At 49.0% G+C, this 21,296-nt stretch overlaps 7 protein-coding genes across 7 annotated transcripts; 4 read left to right on the forward strand and 3 right to left on the reverse strand.

Annotated features, from left to right (window-relative positions):
- Positions 1–197: 197 nt before the first annotated feature.
- F4817DRAFT_360402 (uncharacterized protein) lies at positions 198–2,480 on the forward strand (the record flags this gene model as incomplete). Its single annotated transcript, XM_049306276.1, has 4 exons — positions 198–257; positions 336–914; positions 988–1,128; positions 1,191–2,480. 4 exons carry the CDS (start codon positions 198–200, stop codon positions 2,478–2,480), a joined length of 2,070 nt encoding a protein of 689 aa, XP_049156729.1.
- A 979-nt stretch (positions 2,481–3,459) lies between these two features.
- F4817DRAFT_196982 (uncharacterized protein) lies at positions 3,460–4,222 on the reverse strand. Its single transcript, XM_049298529.1, has 2 exons — positions 3,968–4,222; positions 3,460–3,868 (listed from the first exon to the last, which is right to left on the reverse strand). Exons 1-2 carry the CDS (start codon positions 4,021–4,023, stop codon positions 3,610–3,612), a joined length of 315 nt encoding a protein of 104 aa, XP_049156730.1. The 5' UTR covers positions 4,024–4,222; the 3' UTR covers positions 3,460–3,609.
- A 987-nt stretch (positions 4,223–5,209) lies between these two features.
- F4817DRAFT_197103 (uncharacterized protein) lies at positions 5,210–8,686 on the forward strand. Its single transcript, XM_049298530.1, has 3 exons — positions 5,210–6,065; positions 6,131–8,347; positions 8,412–8,686. The coding sequence occupies exons 1-3, from the start codon at positions 5,424–5,426 to the stop codon at positions 8,421–8,423; spliced, it is 2,871 nt and encodes a 956-aa protein (XP_049156731.1). The 5' UTR covers positions 5,210–5,423; the 3' UTR covers positions 8,424–8,686.
- A 3,141-nt stretch (positions 8,687–11,827) lies between these two features.
- Positions 11,828–13,882, forward strand: F4817DRAFT_345282 (kinase-like domain-containing protein). The gene is made up of 4 exons (XM_049304241.1): positions 11,828–12,372; positions 12,434–12,629; positions 12,684–13,065; positions 13,119–13,882. The coding sequence occupies exons 1-4, from the start codon at positions 12,260–12,262 to the stop codon at positions 13,493–13,495; spliced, it is 1,068 nt and encodes a 355-aa protein (XP_049156732.1). The 5' UTR covers positions 11,828–12,259; the 3' UTR covers positions 13,496–13,882.
- A 1,004-nt stretch (positions 13,883–14,886) lies between these two features.
- On the reverse strand, positions 14,887–17,217 carry F4817DRAFT_345283 (TLD-domain-containing protein). Its single transcript, XM_049304242.1, has 2 exons — positions 16,070–17,217; positions 14,887–15,953 (listed from the first exon to the last, which is right to left on the reverse strand). Exons 1-2 carry the CDS (start codon positions 16,679–16,681, stop codon positions 15,438–15,440), a joined length of 1,128 nt encoding a protein of 375 aa, XP_049156733.1. The 5' UTR covers positions 16,682–17,217; the 3' UTR covers positions 14,887–15,437.
- Positions 17,218–17,717: 500 nt separating this feature from the next.
- Positions 17,718–19,086, reverse strand: F4817DRAFT_197205 (tetrapyrrole biosynthesis, uroporphyrinogen III synthase). Its single transcript, XM_049298533.1, has 2 exons — positions 18,468–19,086; positions 17,718–18,407 (listed from the first exon to the last, which is right to left on the reverse strand). The coding sequence occupies exons 1-2, from the start codon at positions 18,766–18,768 to the stop codon at positions 17,776–17,778; spliced, it is 933 nt and encodes a 310-aa protein (XP_049156734.1). The 5' UTR covers positions 18,769–19,086; the 3' UTR covers positions 17,718–17,775.
- F4817DRAFT_197166 (FAD-linked sulfhydryl oxidase ALR) lies at positions 18,994–20,031 on the forward strand. Its single transcript, XM_049298532.1, has 2 exons — positions 18,994–19,291; positions 19,371–20,031. Exons 1-2 carry the CDS (start codon positions 19,218–19,220, stop codon positions 19,873–19,875), a joined length of 579 nt encoding a protein of 192 aa, XP_049156735.1. The 5' UTR covers positions 18,994–19,217; the 3' UTR covers positions 19,876–20,031.
- The last annotated feature ends 1,265 nt before the right edge of the window (positions 20,032–21,296 follow it).

Below are 21,296 nucleotides of genomic sequence, written 5' to 3' on the forward strand. Positions count from 1 at the left end.
TCCTGGGACTTGCTACTCTCTCGTGTCCTAGTGTTTCGACGATAAACTTTGAAATAATAGGGACTACCAAAGATCGGCTGTCTTAGGTTAGGTACCCAACTAACATTCGCGGTGGTCTGTTTAGCTTATATAACTTGACCAATCTGCAATTGCTTCGAAGGTGCGACAACAAAACGTTGCTATCTAATTTCGTGAAGATGGTTTATTGCGGGAAACCCTCAAAGGGTTGTCAGATGTGTAGGACGAGGAGAATAAAGGTAGGTTGCCATACAGGTAGCATACCTATCCTCTTATACTCCCTCGCAGACTAATTGGTACTCTTTTCCAAGCAATAGTGCGACGAGACAAAACCAACGTGTAATCAATGCACCAAATCACGCAGACAATGTCCTGGATATAAGGACGAGTTTGACCTAATCTTCCGTAACGAGACACAGGCTACGGAGCGTCGAGCGCGGAAGGCTAGTAACAAGGGACTGGCGATAAAGACGGGGACAGGGAAACCAGACTCTACGTCGGGGGGCATGAAGGTGTCCTTGATATTCACCAACACCACCAAACCATCCATAAAGCAAGCAGTCGTTCGTCCGCTCAACATCTCCATAGAACAACAGGCTAGTTGTAGCTTCGTCTCTAATTTCGTCGTGATACCTGGCGAAGGAAACGGGCGAGCTTTCATGGACTTTATCATCCCGCTGCTGAAGGAACATCCGCAGGGCCACTTACAAAATGCCTTCAACGCGTGCTCAATCGCTTTTCTAAATAATCGAGGAGGCGTGTGTAACAGGTTTTCGGACAGAGCGCTGCATGAGTATACGAAGGCGCTTAATGGGACAAATGCTGCTTTGAGAAATCCCGAGACGCAGCTGGCGGATACAACATTGGCTGCTGTTTTATTGCTGGGCTTATTCGAGGTACGTCTATCTTGCATTAGAGTGTCATATATTATACAGTATGACGATGTTCTAATATGGTATATATATATAGAGTATTACGGCCAAACAAATCGGCATGTTAAACTGGGGTTCACATACCGAAGGGGCCATACAGCTCGTCAAAGCTCGAGGTAAAAAGCAGTTAAAGACCAAAATTGGCTTAGGTCTCTTCACCGCCGTTCGAACCCAAATGGTATGTTTATTTTCCATTCGGCATATAATCAACTTACCTGTGACTACTAACGAGACAACCAGATTATCCACAGCCTCACGGCAGGAACAGCTCCTATAATGGGTGCCGAATGGTGGATCGACGACGCGATCAGGGATAAGACAGCAGCATCATGTCACCGGCTCATGATCAAACTAGGAGAGTGCCGAGCCGAAGTCACCCGGTTGATGAACAGCATGGCGCGAACCCCCGACAACATCGAAATCATGATGGACATGCTCCGGCGAATACAGACAGTCGACCAAGAAGTCGTAGCCTGGATGCGCAACGTGCCCGAAGATTGGCGATTCCGCACCGTAACGTGGGAGGACCACGTGCCCAACGGCGACTACTCGAAAGCAGAAGTGTTTCCCGGCCGCGTCGACGTCTACCACGACTTGTACATCATCAGCGTGTGGAATACCTCGCGCACAGCACGTCTAGTCCTAGCCTCCCTCGTCGTGCGCTGCGCAGCCTGGATCTGCAGCCCAGTCGACTACCGCACGACGCCCGAGTACGCGACCGCAGCACGCACCTGCGTGGAGACCATCACCGATATCATCGCTTCTGTGCCGTACCAGCTCGGCTGGCGTCTGAACAAAAACAGCAGATGCTATACCCACCATCACCAAAATCAACAACAACAACAACAGCAACAACAACAACAGAGCGGATTCCCCTGCGGCGAGGAAAACCACCCCAAGGCCCTCGCGGGCTACCTCCTCACGTGGCCGCTCATATGCCTGCACAGCCAGGACTACACGACGGACGCGCAGCGCGCGTGGATCCACGGGCGGCTGAGGTTCATCGGGGACGAGCTGGGGGTCAAGTACGCGCACGTGCTGCGGCAGCTGCGGATTCGCATGCCGAGTATGCTGATACGGCGGGACGCGCTCATGGCGAAGCAGGCTAGCGCGCAGCAGGATTACGTTAGGATGGCGAGGAGGTCGCCGGGGCAGATGAGTATGGGTATGGGTATGAGTATGGATATGGATATGAGTACGACTCTACGCATGCAGGCTTGTTCGTTTGCGCCGCCGTTGCCGCCGTTGCCGCCGGGGTTGTCGGCGGGTGTGTTTGTGGGACAGGCGGCGCTGCTGGAGAGTTGTGGTGGTGGTAATGGTGGTGTTGATGATGATGATTATGACGATGATGATGATGATAATGGGAGCAGCAGTCTTAATAATGGCAATGATGGCCCGTTACAGCATGTCGAGGCGCTGCGGAAGAAATACTTCGAGCAGCATCGTGCGGAGCTGCTGGCGCATGCGGCTGGAGGGCAGGACGCGGGGGAGAGTCAGAAGTGGGTTGCGCAGAGGTGGTTGGTTGTGTGATGGGTTGAGGTTGAGGTTGATGGTGATGGTGATGTTGATGATGATATTGGTGTTTGGTGTTGGTGATGATATTGGTGTTGATATTGGTGTCGGTATTAGTGTTTGGGTTGGAGTTGATGGAGGCGACTTGACTTTTATGATTACAACTTACAGATACCTAAGCTACCTGAGCTACCTACTATAACTATCCAACTGCAAGACAGCACGGCCTAAGGATCACCTATCTACTTAGAGGAGACAGATACGATAGAAGCGCGGATAGATATCAGAAGCCGGATGAGACGGCACTGGCGCTTCGAAGCGTACCGCAACGCTATGATATCTACCCTGCTTCTAACCGAACCCATCTGGTCGATACCGGGGTCTTTGATCAGCGCTGCGCTCACAAGGGTGAGGGTGGATTAGGAGGCCTCGATTGCGGCAACCAGCGAGATATCCATTTACTTGTACCTTTTTATACGCGGAAAACAGTTCGCGAGGACTTACTGGAGCTACGACCGCGAGGCTATTTTACCTATCGGATACGATAATACGTCGTATTTCTTTAATGGTATAGGGACAAGTAGGGGATGGGGAATTTGAATTACTTCAACTCGCACAAGCACGGCTTTCTGCATGGGTTCCTAGAAACGTGTCGCGGGTGTAGATTCACTTTAGTTTGCTTCTCCTTCGGTAGGACTCGAGGTAGTATGGGCAACGCAGTCTCTTGTAAGTTGTAAAGGTATAATCGATAAACTTGCAAATGTCTTTTTTGAATAGTTGATAAAAGCTGGAATAAAAAATTCAAACGCCAAACTCTCTCGTCTTTGCGATTCCTATATAGAGCCATCTACTAATCGGCTAGGGTATCATTATCTATCGTACAGGTCTCCCTTCGCTCCCATCCTTGCGTAGTGGTAGGTGGTAGATTTGAATCAACTATGCGTATCTAGCTGAATCATTTTCTCCGAGCTCGCGATTTCATCCGTGTAAGTGGTAGGTACACGTAGAACAAATATAATAAGAAAAGAGCCGTCAAATCGTATAAGCCCACCGGACGCCTCTGGGGTATCGCGAAGTCGTCTACATCGTATGCACTCGGCGAGCAGAACCTGCCTCATGAAGTGCGCAGTATTTCGATTCCGAACTATTACCTCCTCTTGACGGGAGGCGTAGGGTTCCCCAGATTCCAGGCCTTAACGACCCAGCTCTGAGTCGCATCGACGTATTTCTCCTGCTCGACGTGCTTGACGCCGACCTTCAGGCCGTCTTTGGTGAAGACGAGGTTCTTCCGAGCCATGCGCTTCTCGGTACTGTCGCGGATCTTGGTCGCCCCGAGGTATACTTGGTAGCCGACGAAGGCGACGCCGCCAAGAACGACGAGAAGGATTAGGAGAGGTAGTAACTGTCTGCGCGGCGGGAGGAAGCGATTGCGCTTACGTTAGCGAATGGAACGGGGATCGTTGTGTATATAACGGCAATGGTAGACAAGGCATAAGGCTTAGTACCTGAAAGTCGAGGACTTGGCCTCGACTGGGATGCGAGACTTGTTCTTCCAAACCATGATTTCTGCTGTTGGGGGTCGAATTGGTGATGTTCCTGGATGGTTATACGGAATATGCTGATTCGCAATCTTGGAGAGAGAAAATGGGAAAAAGACTACAATGAAAATAAAGTAGCGCCTAATTTACCGGTAACTAGCGGGAACAATCTGTGTTAGTACGAGGAGTAGGTATTAAGGTTACTTAGGAAGAAGATAGCGTGGTAGTTATATGTAGTGATCGGGGAGATTTGCAGAGGATCACTAGGGGGACTTATAAGTCAAGTATCACGGCCCTCCGGATCTAAAAAGGGATCTAGATAGATGCATGTGGGAAAGGGAAGGTCTAAACACGGGAGTTGCATGTTATATGTACCTATCTTAGGTACCTAAGGTAGGTATGGAGGTCTCAGCTGAAAGCAATCATTGTTCTTCAGGGACCGTCTCATATATACGGTAACAACGTGCTGCTATCGTAACGCAATCGCTAAATGAGATAGGTACTAAAATTAGGCGGATGCACTCTAGATACGCATACGGTAGCACATGGGGAGAGTCTAGCCTGCCTAATCGAGGTTGATTTCGCAGGGAAACAACAGGATCGAGCTGGAAGTTCGGCACGTTTTGGTTTGGATTGGGTTTGGTGCTTAGGTAGGTACGGAATACATGTATATTATGTATGTACAGTGGGATTTCGGAGATGTGGAGGGGTCAATTCTCCCCTCCGAAGGTACGTAGGTACATAACAACTGCCACCTATGGAAACTGGGAAATAAGCTTTAGGTCTTTACATAAGCATAAATCCATGGAAGGAAGCTTGGACCAAGATCGAATAAAGCTACCGTAGAATCGTAGAACTGTAGAACTGTAGAACTGTAGAACCCCGTTGTTAGCATTAACCCGCAGCCTGCCAGCCCGCCGCCAGGTTCACCCACCATTTTGTGCAGTCTGTCGAATCACAGCGTCATTTGGCTTGTGAAATTGACAAGTTGCTGAATTCGGGTAACATCTATCCCATCGCCGGTATAGTCCAAAATGATGATCTTGTAAACCACCTACAATATTTACGCCTCTTGTTTTTTCACCTTTCCCTTTTTTTCATCCTACTTCGTTCCATCTATACACGTCCGCTAGCAGTCTCCATCCCTTTTCGTTTCTGCTTTTTTAAAAACGTGGCCTCCGAGAACCACCCTATCGATTCGTGTCCACAAGTTCGAGCCCTTAGGTACCTAGTCTCACCACCAACACATCTACCTTCGACACGACGAGATATTCCTCCTACGTAATTTATATCTGGTGCGCGCTGGGTCATTAGAACGTCCGCAGAAATAAAATAAAAATATTTGAACTCGAGTAGGAGGAAGAAGAGATTAGGACAGGCCGAGAAACGAGAATATCACTGATCAGTGACCCATTGCGCCAACATGGCTGCCCCCAATGACGGCTACGGCCAATACCCACCACAGGAGTATGGCCAGGAGGCGCCATATTCCGACCAGCCGCCTGCCGGCTACGAAGGACAGACATCCCCCCCTCCTCAGGCCACATCGCACCATGATGGGAAAAAGAAGAAGAGGGGCTATGCCACCCAGGCATTCGAGTTTGGAAGCGGCGCGAACGCTGGCGCTACTGGCCCAACACCCGGCGGTATATCACCTGGATACGGAGGTCCTGCTCCGGGTCCTCAACCCTCTCCGGGCTACGGGGCTGGCAGTGCCTATCCTGCCCCGGATTTTCAACAGGGCGGCTATGGCTCTCCCGCACCCGGCCAAGCACCATACGGCGCTCCGCAGCAGACGGGTGCTCCCCAGGCGGGGTTAGGTGGCTACCAAGCTCCCGACCCATACTACCAGCCGGGAGTTGGACAGCCACCTCCAGGAGTCGCCGGCATAACCCAAGGAATGGCTGGTATGAACATGGGGCCCGGTCCTCAGCCTGCCGTTCAACAACCTGCTCAGCAAGCTCGGGTCGCCTTAAACCAGCTCTATCCAACCGACTTGCTAAGCCAACCATTCAACGTATCAGAGTTAGATTTACCCCCTCCCCCTTGCATCTTACCGCCAAATGTGAGTTCCGTGGAAATATTCTTTGCGTATCTATAATCCATATCCAGGGCTGACTCTCGTAATAGGCTAGTGTCACCCAATCTCCCGATGCGAACTGCCCTCCCAAATATATCCGGTCGACCATAAATGCAGTCCCTACTACGCATTCCCTGCTTAAGAAGTCTAAATTGCCATTTGCCCTCGTCATTCAGCCATATGCCGCCCTTCACGACATCGACGATCCTGTGCCCGTTGTTCAGGATCAGGTGATAGCTAGGTGTCGAAGATGTAGGACTTATATCAACCCTTACGTGATCTTCCTGGACCAGGGTCACAGATGGCGGTGTAATATGTGTAATCTTACCAACGACGTGCCGCAAGCCTTCGACTGGGATGCTGCCGCTCAGAAGAGCGTCAACCGATGGGATAGATACGAACTAAACCACTCCGTTGTCGAATTTGTTGCGCCTCAGGAATATATGGTGCGCCCTCCGCAACCGTTGGTGTATCTGTTCCTTTTCGACGTTAGCTACGCTGCTGTCTCTACCGGTCTTCTTGCTACAAGCGCGCGTACTATTTTAGACAGCCTCAACAGAATACCCAATGCCGACCGACGAACCCGATTAGGATTCATCGCGGTCGACTCGAGCTTGCACTATTTCTCTGTACCCAAGGATGACGACGAAAATGCGGAGACATCTATGCTAGTTATCAGCGATCTGGATGAGCCGTTCCTACCAGTTCCTCAGGATCTCCTGGTCCCCCTGATAGAAAGCCGAAGCAGCATTGAGAACTTTTTGGCCAAGCTTCCCGACATGTTCCAGAATAACCAGAGTAACAACTCGTGCATGGGATCTGCCCTGAGGGCTGGCCACAAGCTCATCTCACCATTGGGTGGCAAGATCGTGGTGCTCAGTGCTTCGTTGCCGAATTTAGGAGTAGGAAAGCTAGAGATGCGGGAAGACAAAAAACTGCTGGGTACGTCCAAAGAAAGCGGGCTCCTCCAGACTGCAAACAGTTTCTATAAGTCGTTTGCTGTCGAGTGCTCCAAGAACCAAGTTTCCATCGATATGTTCCTTTTCTCCTCGCAATACCAAGACGTGGCCTCGCTTAGCAACCTTCCCCGATATACCGGTGGCCAAACCTGGTTTTATCCCGGATGGAACGCGGGCCGCGCCGAGGACGCAGTCAAGTTTGCGTCGGAGTTTAGCGACTTTTTATCTTCGGAAATTGGGTTGGAAGCAGTGCTTAGAGTACGAGCCACGACGGGCTTGCGCATGAGCACATTTTACGGGAATTTCTTCAATAGGTCTTCGGATCTCTGCGCCTTCCCGGCTTTCCCCCGCGATCAATGCTACGTAGTCGAGGTGGCTATCGACGAGACTCTGCAGAAGAACTACGTTTGTTTACAAGCCGGTGTCTTGTACACTACATGCAATGGTGAACGGCGTATCCGTGTCATGACGCTCGCAATCCCCACAACAACCAACCTCGCCGATGTGTATGCCTCGGCAGATCAGTGTGCGATTACGACATACTTCACTCACAAGGCTGTCGAGAGAGCTCTCAGTAACGGTTTAGACGCCGCCCGCGATGCTCTCCAGAGCAAGCTTATCGAGCTTCTCCAGACCTTTAAGAAGGAATTAGGGGGTGGAAGCATGGGCGGTGGCGGGTTACAGTTCCCTGCCAATCTGCGCGGTCTCCCAGTGCTCTTCTTAGGCTTGATCAAACACGTCGGTCTCCGCAAGTCAGCGCAAATCCCGTCAGATCTCAGGTCAGCGGCTCTGTGCCTACTATCTACGTTACCTCTGCCGCTTCTAATGCAGTACATTTACCCTCGGTTATATTCGCTACATGATATGCCCGATAACGCTGGAGTTCCCGATCCAGAAACGAGCCAGATTGTTCTCCCACCGCCATTAAACTTGTCGTCAGAGCGATTCGTTACCTATGGGCTATACTTGATCGACGACGGCCAAACGCAATTCCTATGGGTGGGTAGGGATGCAGTACCCCAGCTCTTGACGGACGTATTTGGTGTAGCAGATCGCACTCAGCTACGTGTCGGCAAAGGCTCGATTCCCGAGCTTGATAACGACTTCAACGAACGTGTCCGAGCCGTAATTCAAAAGAGCAGGGACCACCTATCACGCGGAGTTGGTAGCATCATCGTACCTCATCTATACATCGTACGGGAAGATGGCGAACCAAGTCTGAAGCTCTGGGCGCAGACGCTGCTCGTAGAAGACCGGGCAGATCAAGGGATGAGCTTTGGTCAGTGGATGGGAACGCTGAGAGAAAAGGTAAGTTGAGAAACATTCGATGACCTAATTTTCCCTATGGCACTTATGCTTATTTTAATTTTAGGTTGTGCAGTAGTGTCACCACTACCTAAGTGTCACCACTACCTAAAAATGTATTGAGGGTTTGCAAGACGAGTTCCAACGACTTCACCGATAAAGAAAAGACCTTGGAGAAAAGGGAAGCAAATCGAAGTAACGCCAACGAGTCATTGACTTGGAATTGACGACATGTCAACTAGCGCCTCACATCGTGTTAAGTAGACTAGCATTAATAAGCCTTACAGCGGCTTTATTTCAAGTCAGTGGGTCGATTTTTGTTCTCAGGTCCGTTTCATACGACCGAATTAGGTCTAATACGTGACCGAGTGGACAGCGGACCTGTTACGTGCCTTACCATGTAGAAAGCTCCGCTAGCGAATTACAATCCCGTTTGGTGAGAAGGGATCTCGAGCCGGTGTCTTGAGATGCTAGTGATACGGGTGATCGACATTCCGCCAAGTATTGTCCGCGTGTATCATAAATATGTCAGCAATTCCAACATGCGTGCCCATCCATCTGCCCGGTGTTTACCGATTTACCAGTCTCACAAGATCTCGCTAGTCTAGTAAGTAGCGCGGCAATGCCATAGCGCGTAGGATATGAGGTACATGTAATACATACATATAGAAGATATTCTATCGGCCGTAGATGCAGCACCCGGATCGACTAGATCAGACCCGGTTGGCGAATGGAGCCGAAAAATGCGGGAATGGTGTGGACGAGTTACCCTCATTTCTCCGAAGACACGGTACACAAACCAGTGATATATCATTGTTGGACCCGGCAATCTGGGTATTGGGCGCGGCGGCGGATACGTAGGTAGGTAGCTATATAGTAAGCGCCTCGGCTCTTTTGACAGAGCCGAACCTATGTAGGTCTAGGATTGGATTTGGAGCGGTAACTTGACTTGACTTGACTTGGCTTGACTTTTACCTACTCTTTGCTCGCACAGCCCTATCGGTGGTTTCTGGTACGGAAACGGAAAGTGAAAGTGACAGGCAGGCAGGCAGGCAGGCAAGAGACGGGACGAATGTTCAGCATAGCGAGTGGCCGGGAGGCAGCCGGTGCCGAGGGGTGCTTCAGATCCCTGGTCACATCTTTGGGTTGGGGACACTAGGGGACGCAAGTGTGTCGACCAGTCATGAAACGGACAGGGGAGGCTGTCAGGATGGGTTTAAAACACACGCGCCGGGCTGCGGTGTGCGGCGCTTACGGCGGATGCTTATTGGACGACCTAGCGTGTGTGGTTGAAATCTATCGGCGCTCTAGGGTGTGATGATTTTGATTGTTGGTTGGGGGGTTGTTAGGAATACATATGGGACGAATATTGTTGTGGTGTGATGGGATGGGATAGAGTATTTACATATATTTATTAAGGCTGTTTATAGATGAAGATAAATAGGAAGGTATAAAAATAATATTCCATTGGTTCATGCATACATACATGTTTATGTAGTGCATTGATACAGTTGACGTGTGACGATAACAAGTACCTAACAATAGGTACCTAGGAAAGAAGACCCCGCGAGAGAGTGTGTCTCGATGCACAAACATCCCCTTACCCCTCCGACCCCACTAGCCAATCCTCTCCTATCAATTTAAGGTTCTCTCCTAGCTCCCCAAGCCCCTCTCCTCGCACATCGCGCTTCTATGTATGTACATATCACACTTTCGCTCATCCCGTCTTGAGTCAAACTTAAAACATTCCTCGGGACTAGACTGTATAGTTTAGGTACCTACCTAGGTTAGTTTATTAGTATCGTCAACCTGCACTGGACTTGCCCCTTTATACCGAGCAAACCTGATTTTAGATCCCACGTGGAGAATTACCCGGGACTAACGTCTTAGGGGCGCTTGGAGGTACCTGTCTTAGATATAGATAAATGTTGGATTGATCATTGGGGGGGAGGGGGGAAGTTGAAAACGAAGAGATCGAAAAAAAAGGCTTATTATTATTGAACTGTTCTAAACACTTGAGCCCATACAATACTGCACAAACACACCTGTCTCGTCTTTTATTTAATACGTTTCTTCTCTATATCTCCTGGTCTCCTCATCGGGTGACTTCTGCGGCTGCTGTTCCCACACGCTTGCGTAAACGACGATTTCGTTATCCGGTACTAGTTCTAAGAGGCCGTCCCATCCGTTAGAACTCCTAGTGTCCACTGTCTTGTCGCCGTCGCATTATTGAGGTCCCACAGTCCACCACCCAGCGCGGATTCTATTCAATAGATCACCGACCCATACATACATATATAGGGGCCCGAAGGGGTTTATCCACTGTCGTTGTAACGGCTCAGCTCCCTTTTTGGGTTTGGGTCGAGCTCTTTGACATCTCTCTTGCCCCACGCCCACCCGCCTGCCCGCCCGCCCGCTCGCACCCGCTTCACTTTATTTTTTCTGAGCATCCAAATTGTTGGTTCTACCTACTACATACCTCATAGTATTATTGACACGATCGCCTCGTCTTATTATTATTATTATTGTTATTGCCCGACTAGTTAGTTTATTATACGAAACTCAACTCACCTGGGGTGATTAAACAGTTTTGTTTCTATTTATTTTTATTTTTATTTTTATTCTTTCCTACTCGGTACGAATCACGTAATAAATCTGGAATAATCAAAGTACCTTAGGTAAATTGCCTACGAAGAAGGTACCTACCTACATACCTCTCTACTTCCATCTCAGAAGGCGGGGCTCGTCCCAAAGCTCTTGTCGTTTTTTATTCAACTTTAAACCCAACGCCTTCCGCTTGCCGCTTTCCGCTTTCCAATCGCGCGGTAACTAAACCCAAAGGTAAGAGTTATTTTATTTTATATTTTATTTCCTTCCCTTAACCTTTACCCCTCACACGCAATCACAAAATCCGTGGACGGGAACGCCAGCTGCCAATCTTCAATCTTGAATCAACCGTGCACCATCCGGTAACGCCAAGGATCACTACTCGTACCGGCGCACATCTTCGAGACCCTGCTTCCCCCCCTCCCCCTCTCCCGATCATTGGTACAGACGGCGCGCCTCAAGTTTTGTAACACGGGGTTGCAACCACAGGCACCACCTACACTCTTTGACCCCGACCTTGAGACTCGACAAGTCGTAACATAAACCCTCTTCGACCTTTAGTAATTACCGGCTACGCGAACTACTCTATCTCGAGTAGTTCGTCTTCGTGGGACCATCAAATTCGGCCGAACCAAGTAGCAATTGCAGGTGAGAGCGCCACGATTTACGCCGGCCTAAGCTGCACAGACCCACGGATCAAATCGCTTAACTCCCCACGGCGTCCGATCTTCATATCGGGACGATCAATTATCACTTATTTCCTCACCTTGGTCTCAGCCGCAGTTGTTGTCTTTGTTTTTACGTCTAAATCCTCAGCTAACACATCATCTTCCAGCTCAGTCGTATAACCGCAGCATTGACGCACTAAGCTGAGTTCGACGAGCATAAAGAAGCACCGATATTTCGTTCGCCGACTTGAAAGAACGAAGCGAAGCGACGCCACAATAAAACAAACAACCCGACTCTTTGCGACTATCGAACTATCCGGAGAATTAATCTCTACAAATCGCACTTGTCGCCTCCGCATTCTAGGCGAGTTGGACTCTATTTCGGGAAGTGCGAATAGCGTCGTCTCGTCGTCCAATATCCTGTCGAGTTGTACTCCGCTGAGTGGAGCGTGCACGAGTTTAATATTCCTTGGCAAGCCGAGATTACCTACCTATATAGGCGCTCTTATTGCCCTTGCAGGACCCTAATAAATCCGCTCTTGAGGCCCGAGGCGGTGGAATCTTTAAGCTCTTGGGTTCCCTCCCGCGTTCGGTCTTGAATTCGACTTGAAGCACATATTTTCCTTAGCAATACGCCAACATGTCGCGATCAAATCCTCCCAATCCGGCCGGATCCCGGAAGATTTCGTTCAACGTTAGCGAACAGTATGACATTCAAGATGTTGTGGGCGAGGGAGCTTATGGTGTCGTCTGGTAGGCTTGTAGATATCTTCCAAGTCCAAATCAGGTCAGATTGTTAACCAACCGTGCACAGCTCGGCGATACACAAGCCTTCAGGTCAGAAGGTCGCCATTAAGAAGATTACTCCCTTCGATCACTCCATGTTCTGTTTAAGAACTCTTCGAGAGATGAAACTTCTTCGATACTTCAACCACGAGAACATCATCTCTATTCTTGACATCCAGAAGCCGCGCAGCTACGAATCTTTTACCGAGGTGTATCTAATTCAGGTACGAGATGGCCTTGGAACTCGTGTGCAGGGCTAGTTACTGACGGTGCTACAGGAACTGATGGAGACGGATATGCATAGAGTGATCCGTACACAGGATCTATCTGACGATCACTGCCAGTATTTCATCTACCAGACTCTACGAGCGCTGAAGGCTATGCACTCTGCAAATGTGCTTCACCGAGACTTGAAGCCTAGCAACCTCCTGTTGAACGCCAACTGTGACCTGAAAGTCTGCGATTTCGGACTTGCTCGATCGGCGGCGTCTCAAGAGGACAACTCCGGCTTCATGACGGAATACGTTGCTACTCGATGGTATCGTGCGCCCGAGATTATGTTGACCTTTAAGGAATACACAAAGGCTATTGACGTGTGGTCCGTAGGCTGCATTCTTGCCGAGATGCTGAGCGGGAAGCCCTTATTCCCCGGAAAGGACTGTATGTGGCCAATTACGTCGGAATCAAAAGGACCTTTTGCTAACAATGCATAGACCACCATCAGTTAACCCTGATCCTGGACGTCCTTGGTACCCCTACCATGGAGGACTACTACGGGATTAAGTCTCGCCGCGCTCGCGAGTACATCCGCTCTCTTCCGTTCAAGAAGAAGGTCCCATTCCGAACTCTCTTCCCCAAGACTTCCGACTTGGCGCTCGACCTGCTCGAGAAGTTGTTGGCCTTCAACCCGGTGAAGCGCATCACGGTGGAGGAAGCCTTGAAACACCCTTACCTCGAACCGTACCACGACCCCGAGGACGAGCCTACCGCACCCCCGATTCCTGAGGAGTTCTTCGACTTCGACAAGCACAAGGACAACCTTAGCAAAGAACAGTTGAAGCAACTCATCTACCAAGAGATCATGCGGTAGAACAGCAGTTTCTTGAGCAAACTCAGGATTCGGGAGAGCATTTCGCATCTCATGCAGAACCTTAAGATTCGAGATCGCACCCCCTCACTGGCGGACTCGCGCAAAAAGCATCGCGGTTGAGGGATGGTGCTTGGTTTTGCATAGCGGGTGGCGGCGGCCTTGGAGAGCAACTGGACGGTGATAAACCTACCTCATCGAGGATCGGCGTGGAGGAGTAGTTTACCCTAAGATATAACTCGCGAAGGGAAGGTGGAGATCTTATGCCACGAGATCTGGTGTGGGATCTGGCATGACTGTGGAGAGGCCAGATGGATAAGGATATATCTTGTCTTCTCTCCCATTTCTTTTCTTTACTCTTGCTAGTAGTAAAACAAACATTTTTTCTGGTACTCTCTTGCCTATGGCTTATTTGCTCATCCGATTCTGTGCTGTGCTGTTTGTTCGCTCGCCAAGTAAATACCGTTGAGGCTCTGTCGTGATTAATGTAAGGTTGTTCGAGAATATAGATCATTCAACACCGAATGTGAATGAGAAGATGAAATAGGCGAAATATCTAAAGACTTCTCTTCTCATCAATTAGTATAAGAACCCTTGAGTGAAACCAAGGATGCCACAAGAGACTTTTCATCAAGTTACGCCTTACGTGATTAGCACCCGGTGTTTTATATCTAGGTAGCATAAGCTCTGCGATGTTCTTAAGCCTGATATTGAAACGGAATATTCATTCTAGATAATTAGGTAGTTTATATGTCCAAGCTTACATCCTTAAGATCAGAGCTTCGTGGGGTTGAGTTGCTAGTTATACGATATACGATATACGATATACGCTATACGATTAGTGTAGTAAAGCAGGAGGAGTGAGTGAGTGAATAGGTTGTATCAAGTCAAGGGTGCTTATATTACCTTAATAAATTTAGCTGTTGTATTCTCTGTTCCTCTGGGCCCTTTGCTATTTGGCGACATGGTTATTATACAAGAGGGTTTAGATCTTATTTAAGAGGTAACTACTTGGGTATATATTTCAGAGACATATCTTAGAAGATTAAAATAGGGTAAACGAGTCTTTACTTACTCTAGTATTCAGTTATTGTCAACAGGTGGTTAAGGAATATAGAACATAGTTCGGTCGGTTAACCTCAGGGCTATATTTTTATTCATAGTAAGGACTTCTTTCTCCCAGCCTGTATGAACCTCGATTATATACCGTAATTAGTAAATCGATTAGTGGAAAATAGTAAATAGTAGTTGTCTACCATCCCATCCCATCCCTACTACCCCTTAGATTGTTTACTTCCCTGCCTTCAAGGGCACCGCCAGTCTACATATCCTATATCATCACGTCTATGTAGATAGATACCATCGGATCTAACAAATTAGTACATACGATATCATGCTAGAAAGCTGCCTACATAGTAAGCATTCTCGTTCATTCATCTGATCCTACCTGATCTTATCAAGAAGAACATCAAAAGCTAGAGCGACCAATCTCTTTTAACTACTACTTATCCCAAGCCAAAGTCAAAGTCAGTGAGCGGAATTAATATAATATATTTAGCAATTCCATCCGTCGACAGAGACAAAACAAAAAACAACAACAAAAATAGCAAGACTTGCTTGCTTGTCTGTCCCTATGGAACCGGAACGCCTATTTGCCCCAGTCATGATCTCGGTGTTTTATCTGCTAGGTATTTCCAGCCCCCTTTTCCATCCTTGCCTGGCCGGGTTTGGCTCGTTCACCGGTATACCGCACCGTACTACACCACGACGTGCTTCCCATTGCCATGCTGCTCGTACAGACGCTCGCCGTAATTACCACGATACTTCACACCCCATCCCGATTCGTTCCCATTAGTCGAGTCAAGCCAAAAATGACTTGATGAAATGTCACACAACCCTCATACCAACAACCAACGCCCCTACTACTACTTCGTTAAACATCGCATTAACCACCCACAACCCACATCTCCACACCAAACACATCGAACTTCTCGCCCTCTTCGCTAAGCGGCTGATTCAAAAACGTATCGCACGTCGCGCTATGGCCCCGCGTCAACCCATTATCCAGCCACAGGCCATACTTGCCGCCCCGGCCGCCTCCCACGGACAGGAAGCCCGTCTCGCAGAAGATGCAGTAGTCGTTGGCGCCCGTGTACGCGAAGTTCTGGAACCGGATGCTTTGCACCGAGGTTGCGGCCTTGCCGGTTTCTAGGTCGGTCGGCGCGGGCTCTAGCTGGCTGGCGGGCTGGCTGTCGGCGCGCGGGAAGTTGGTGTTGGTGTTGGTGTTGGTGTTGGTGGTCGGGGAGGCTATTGTCGTTGCGCGGAAGTTCAGGTTGGATGTGTCGGCGGAGGGGGGCGGGGGGAGAGGCGCGTGGAGGCTTGCGCGCCAGAGGAAGCATTCTCCCGTGCCGAAGTAGGATGGCGCTGGGTGTGGTGCTTCTGTTAGGTATGCGCCGAAGGTCTGTTATGTGTATAGATTAGTTACTCGATCTCCTGTACTTATTCCCAAGACACATCCTCGTGACGCGTAGTCGAGATGATGGCAAGCAAATAAACAGTTATACGAGAAATACTCACCCCTTCCTTCCCATCCCGCACAACAAGCACGAACCCGACCCTCCGTCCGCGGTACTCCTCGCACCGCTTATACAGCGTAGCCAACGAACTGCCATCCTGGTACAAACTATACACCAACCGCCAGTCCTCGACAATCTTCAACCGCTCGGGCAAGAACGTCCTGATCTCCTCCGCCAGGCCTTGCGCCAGCAACCGTTCGTCAGTCCGGGTGTCGGCTCGATAGCCGTGCAGCACCAAGGGCTCGAGAGAAGGGAGCCCACGCAGAGGCGACGGTGTGCGGCGCGCCAGCGGGACGAACGGTCCCGTTACACCGTCGCCCGCGCCTACGGGTTCCGAATTGGCGTTGTGTAGCTGCGCGTGGGAGGGCGGCGGTGCGAGGTTTGACGTGGGGGACTCGAGGGAGGAGAAGCGGCGCCAGAGGCCGAGGATGACGCCGTAGCCGCTGCCGGAGGAGGAGGGGCCCTGGGGCGGAGGTGATTGCGGCTTGGACTCCGGGAACGTGTGGGCGTGGGTGTGGGTGTGGGACAGGGAGCGGTGGGATACGGGGGTCGAGGGGCCGGAGGAGGGCGGCGAGAGGTCTATTAAATCGGTATCTTGTCGGTTGATGCTCATGGTCGGCAGTTGGAGTTGGGTCTCGTGGGGATGCGCGTAAGTGATCGTGTGTCGATCTAGTTTCCAGGTAATCTGACCTAACCTTTAGGTGATTTCCGATAGCAGTTAAACAGCTAAACAGCTAAACAGCCAAGCAGCTAAAAAGTTGGAGAAGTGGATTATAGGTAGCTCTCTTCTGGTTTCGTCTTAGGGTAGGTTACTCCGAATTAACCTGCACAGTCTACCTCTCCTCAGGCAAGGGTGCATAAGGGTAGTTCAGCAGTGGAATCATGAATGTGACGTAGCGTGACGATAGCAGTTGGTGGGTGGGTGGGTGGTTTTATTTTATTTGTTTTAGACAGCTGTGTTAATTAGTTGCCTGTAGTGGGGGGGAGTGTTGCAGCGGTACACTACGTCGTATTGGCTGAGATGGAATTGCAGATGTGTTATTAGGGTACGGTAATATTGAGGATTTCAATTATAAGATATGGTAAGGAAGAAAGAATAGTACTTTAGTAAATAGGTAGTAGTTGAAATAGCAGGAAGAAAAAAGTAGGTGAAATTAGGAAAGTTTGAGAGGTAATGATTACATTTATATAAGTTACCTAGGGTAGGTACTTTAGGTAATACAATAGTTACATACAATATATACCTTCAAATATGTACTTGCGAATATTTATCAAACTACCTACCTTATTATTAAACTCGTACCACTTGGGGGTCTTGGAACTCTGTTTGTTTCTTGGGAACTTATTATTCGACAAATTCAACGAATTCCTCGTCTGTGTGTGTCTGTGAACCATCATCTAGGTTACTATAGTTTATACTATTACTTTATACTCTTATCGTGGTCAATGCGATCAGTATCGCTATCAGCCCGATTATACCCGTAATCGTCGCACGAAATCTCGATTCGTAAGGATGCACAACATACGAAGGACACCGCCATGTACATCATTCTGTCATATCATCAAGATGATATTTAGACTTCTTTTTTAAGTTGTTTCACATATGATTTTGGTATGCATATACGAAGTAGGCTACACGCAATATACCATACGTATATGTCCAAATCCAAGCCCATAACTCTAGTCCCATCACCTACCTTAGATAATCTATATATCCTTTACCATAATGTCGAGTATGCCTTGTCGTACTCCTTCCGGAGTAGGTTCCTTAGCACACAGTTTAGGCTCATAATGAAACATCTTTTTGAGATAATTCGCCGTCGTTGGCCCGATCGTCGCGATCGAGGTTGGCGGCTTCACCTCGTCCGCCTTCTCAATGGCCTTACCTGTCTCCTGGTCGAGTAAGTCCAACCCCTTCAACATGCTGTCGCAACCCGTCGGTGAGAAAACCACCACCCATCGTTCCGGTCGGCTTGCTGTCCTCTGTAGTACGTCCGCAAAGTCACTAGCAAAAGACTCCATAACACCAGTGCCATATAGCACTATCTCTGTTACTTCTATCCGTTGACCATCCGGCAGAGTCTCGTCCATTAGCGTCTTTGGTATGATGTCCCGTCTCTGCTCTCCTACTAGGAAGAGTAGCGGAGGCTTGGTGGGACAGTCTTTGTACCATTCGCCGTAGTGGTCTAATATGAACCGTGCGAGCGCATCACCATTCCCGGTATGCTCACCAAAGATTTGGAGCGGGGGCGTCTGGGGAATAGCCTTGAGCGCTCGGGTCGTAGCAGGGCCCACGCTATAGACTGGTATGTCTTGGAGGTGCGGCCAAGTCTGATCACCTATTTAATTCCTACGAGTCAGAGACTAGGATGCCGCTGAACACATAAGGGGCCTCGGACCTTTGCCCTCATCAACTAACTTGGCGAATGCCTCGACTGCTCTCTGTGAGGTAAAGATGAGGCCGCCGTAAGCGCTATCGGCGCTACGGTTTATCCTCCTCTCCCGTAGTAACTTTTCGAATTGTTGCATACCGTCATCTTCAAACCTGTGCTGAAGGACAGGGACGAAGATGGGTTCAAAAGAAGGGAAACCATCATTGGGAATAGAAAAGATGTCTTCGTATGCGTCGCTCGGCGATGATTTCGTCTTGAGGAGCAGCACAGGAACTTTGTCCGGGCTCGAGGCCGAATCTGAAGCCATAAAAAGCTAGGCAATCTAGGCAATGATGGTTAGAAAAGCATCGATTGATATCTTTATCATCCGAGCTTATGAAAGTTGGCGCATTCTAGTACATAATTGGAACTTCTGGTGCCAAGGTTCGCCCTAAGACTTCTAAGCTTTTATCGATAAAAGGGTTTCATTGATAACGGGGTGAAAGTAACTACGGAATACTTTCGCACGTTGAAGAATTATTAGGTAATACCATTAAAGTGGGACCCTCTCTTCGGGCCGTGTTTAGTAAGTGGCGTTACCGGCCGGTGCCGGGGCTCGCTTTCCGCCGAGCTACCTAGGTACTGACAAATCCGCTTCAGCTTAATTTATTTTTCCTGCCAACACCTTTCGATGCTGTCGCAAACTGTCATGAGCTTTCCCGCCGGTTCCTTTTTTTCTTCTGCGCTTATTCTAGGCCGGTCGTACTAGTTAGTAGAATGGCTGCCGATACGAGAGAGCCGCAGCCCAACGAGCTGCCCAAGGGATTCGTCATAGGAAAAGATGGCAAGCCGTGAGTAGTTATAATATTATCATTATAGACCAGTAGCTGCGTTATTCGGCTATCCACTAACATGAGCTTATTTTTGCAGTTGTCGATCATGCAATTCAAAGAGGGATTTCTCTATGTGGGCACAGATGACTAAAGCCTCTCTCAAGTCTGGTAGTAATGCTGCGACAGGCGCTGCCGTTGGTGCTGGAGCTGGAGCTGGCGCGGTGGCCGCCTCTACGCTTTCGTCGCCGCATCCTACCCCGGACGATTGTCCAGCCGACGTAGAGACGCTGGGCCGAAGCACGTGGACCTTACTGCATTCCATTGCCGCGACGTATCCTAAGACGCCAAGCGCCGCTCAGCAGTCCGACCTCCGGACATTCATGGGAGTTTTCTCAAGACTGTATCCGTGCTGGGTATGCGCCGAGGATTTCCAGCGGTACATGGAGAAAGACCATGTCCAAGTCGGTAGTCGCGACGAGTTTGGAAACTGGCTGTGCGAAGCGCATAATGCCGTTAATGTTAAGCTAGGCAAGGAGAAATTCGACTGTTCTAAGTGGGAAGAGAGATGGCGGACCGGCTGGAAAGACGGGCGCTGCGACTGAGTTAGGATCGTCGTCCGGAGAAACTTGCCTTACAATTAATAATTCGCGATACCATCCTTTGGCCGAGGCCTAAACCGGCTTTTATTACTACTAAGGTCATAGAAGCCAATTTGCGAGGGAATTTATTCGACTTGTATTATCAATGTACAATACCTATGTCACGATAGAAGGATGACTGATGAAGGCGAGCATCGCGTTCTCGAATTGAAAGATGGACAACTTCACTTTTCAAGGCGCGTATATTTTTCACTCTTCAAAATTGAATCTCGTCGGTATTATGCAGCTGGAGTTGACCGGTTTTCTTATCATTATCAAAAAGATCGACAATTATGATGCGCAGTAAATGCTACTAGGCCGTTCCAGACCAGCGGCCAGGCTAGCCGGGGCTCATCGAAAGCAAACCGGGTTCGGCCGATTGGTTTATTATTAGAGCAATGGATACTTTCTACGGGTATGGTCGTACAATGAGCTGAGGGAGGTAAGTCGATAATGATTGAATTATCGTCGTGTAATCTTAAGGTCTTAAGAAAAAGACAATGCAAGATGAGACTTGGAGTTTGTATGCATTCATAAAGAATTCACATGTATATTCCCTGACCGACAAACGGGCGAAAAAATAAGTTCAATGACAGAAATCAAGCAGAAGAATTCGATATCCATTGCATCATCGCCTGATCATGGCGAGACGCCGAAGATGCACCATGATCCACTGTAACAAGGCCCGATACATATGTCAAGAACAGGCGATGCAAACAACCGCCGTACGATTCCTAGCCCAACCCAACCCCTTTTTTCGACCTTCGTATCCTGCATTGCGACAACGGTAGAGGCTGAGAGATTTTATTATTTAGCTAAAGTCCTTCCCTGAGGCTGACTGAGAATTTTCTCTTTGTTCTACTCATACTGAATCATATCCGACTAACAACAACGTCAACCTCATAGGAGTGAGTGTAGTGTATTCCTAAGCTTCCGAGGCATTGTCAAATCAGCTCTCAGACTACTTACACTAGACCATCTCGATCGACATATACTCCTATCTACCCCTCAACTTACTATATTAGCTACATCATATAATCCTAACAGTTTTACGCCACTTAAACGCAACAACATCATCTTTTCAACTTCTTGAAACAAACAAACAAACAAACAAAGAAAGAAAGTAAACATCTTCACGATGACTAGCGAGGATATCAGAACGAAAAATCTGAGAAAGCCCGTCGACGTGGCTGAGTACCTCTTTACGAGGCTCCACCAGATCGGAATCAGGTCTGTCCACGGACTTCCAGGCGACTTCAACCTTGTTGCCCTTGACTATCTGCCCAAGGCCGGGCTTAAATGGGTCGGCAACTGCAATGAGCTGAATGCCGCCTATGCCGCCGACGGTTATGCTCGTGTGAAGGGCATCAGCGCTATCGTCACCA

Source organism: Daldinia loculata (assembly GCF_022478755.1).
Source record: "Daldinia loculata strain CBS 113971 unplaced genomic scaffold F4817scaffold_44, whole genome shotgun sequence".
In the NCBI taxonomy this organism is placed as follows: Eukaryota; Fungi; Ascomycota; class Sordariomycetes; order Xylariales; family Hypoxylaceae; genus Daldinia; species Daldinia loculata.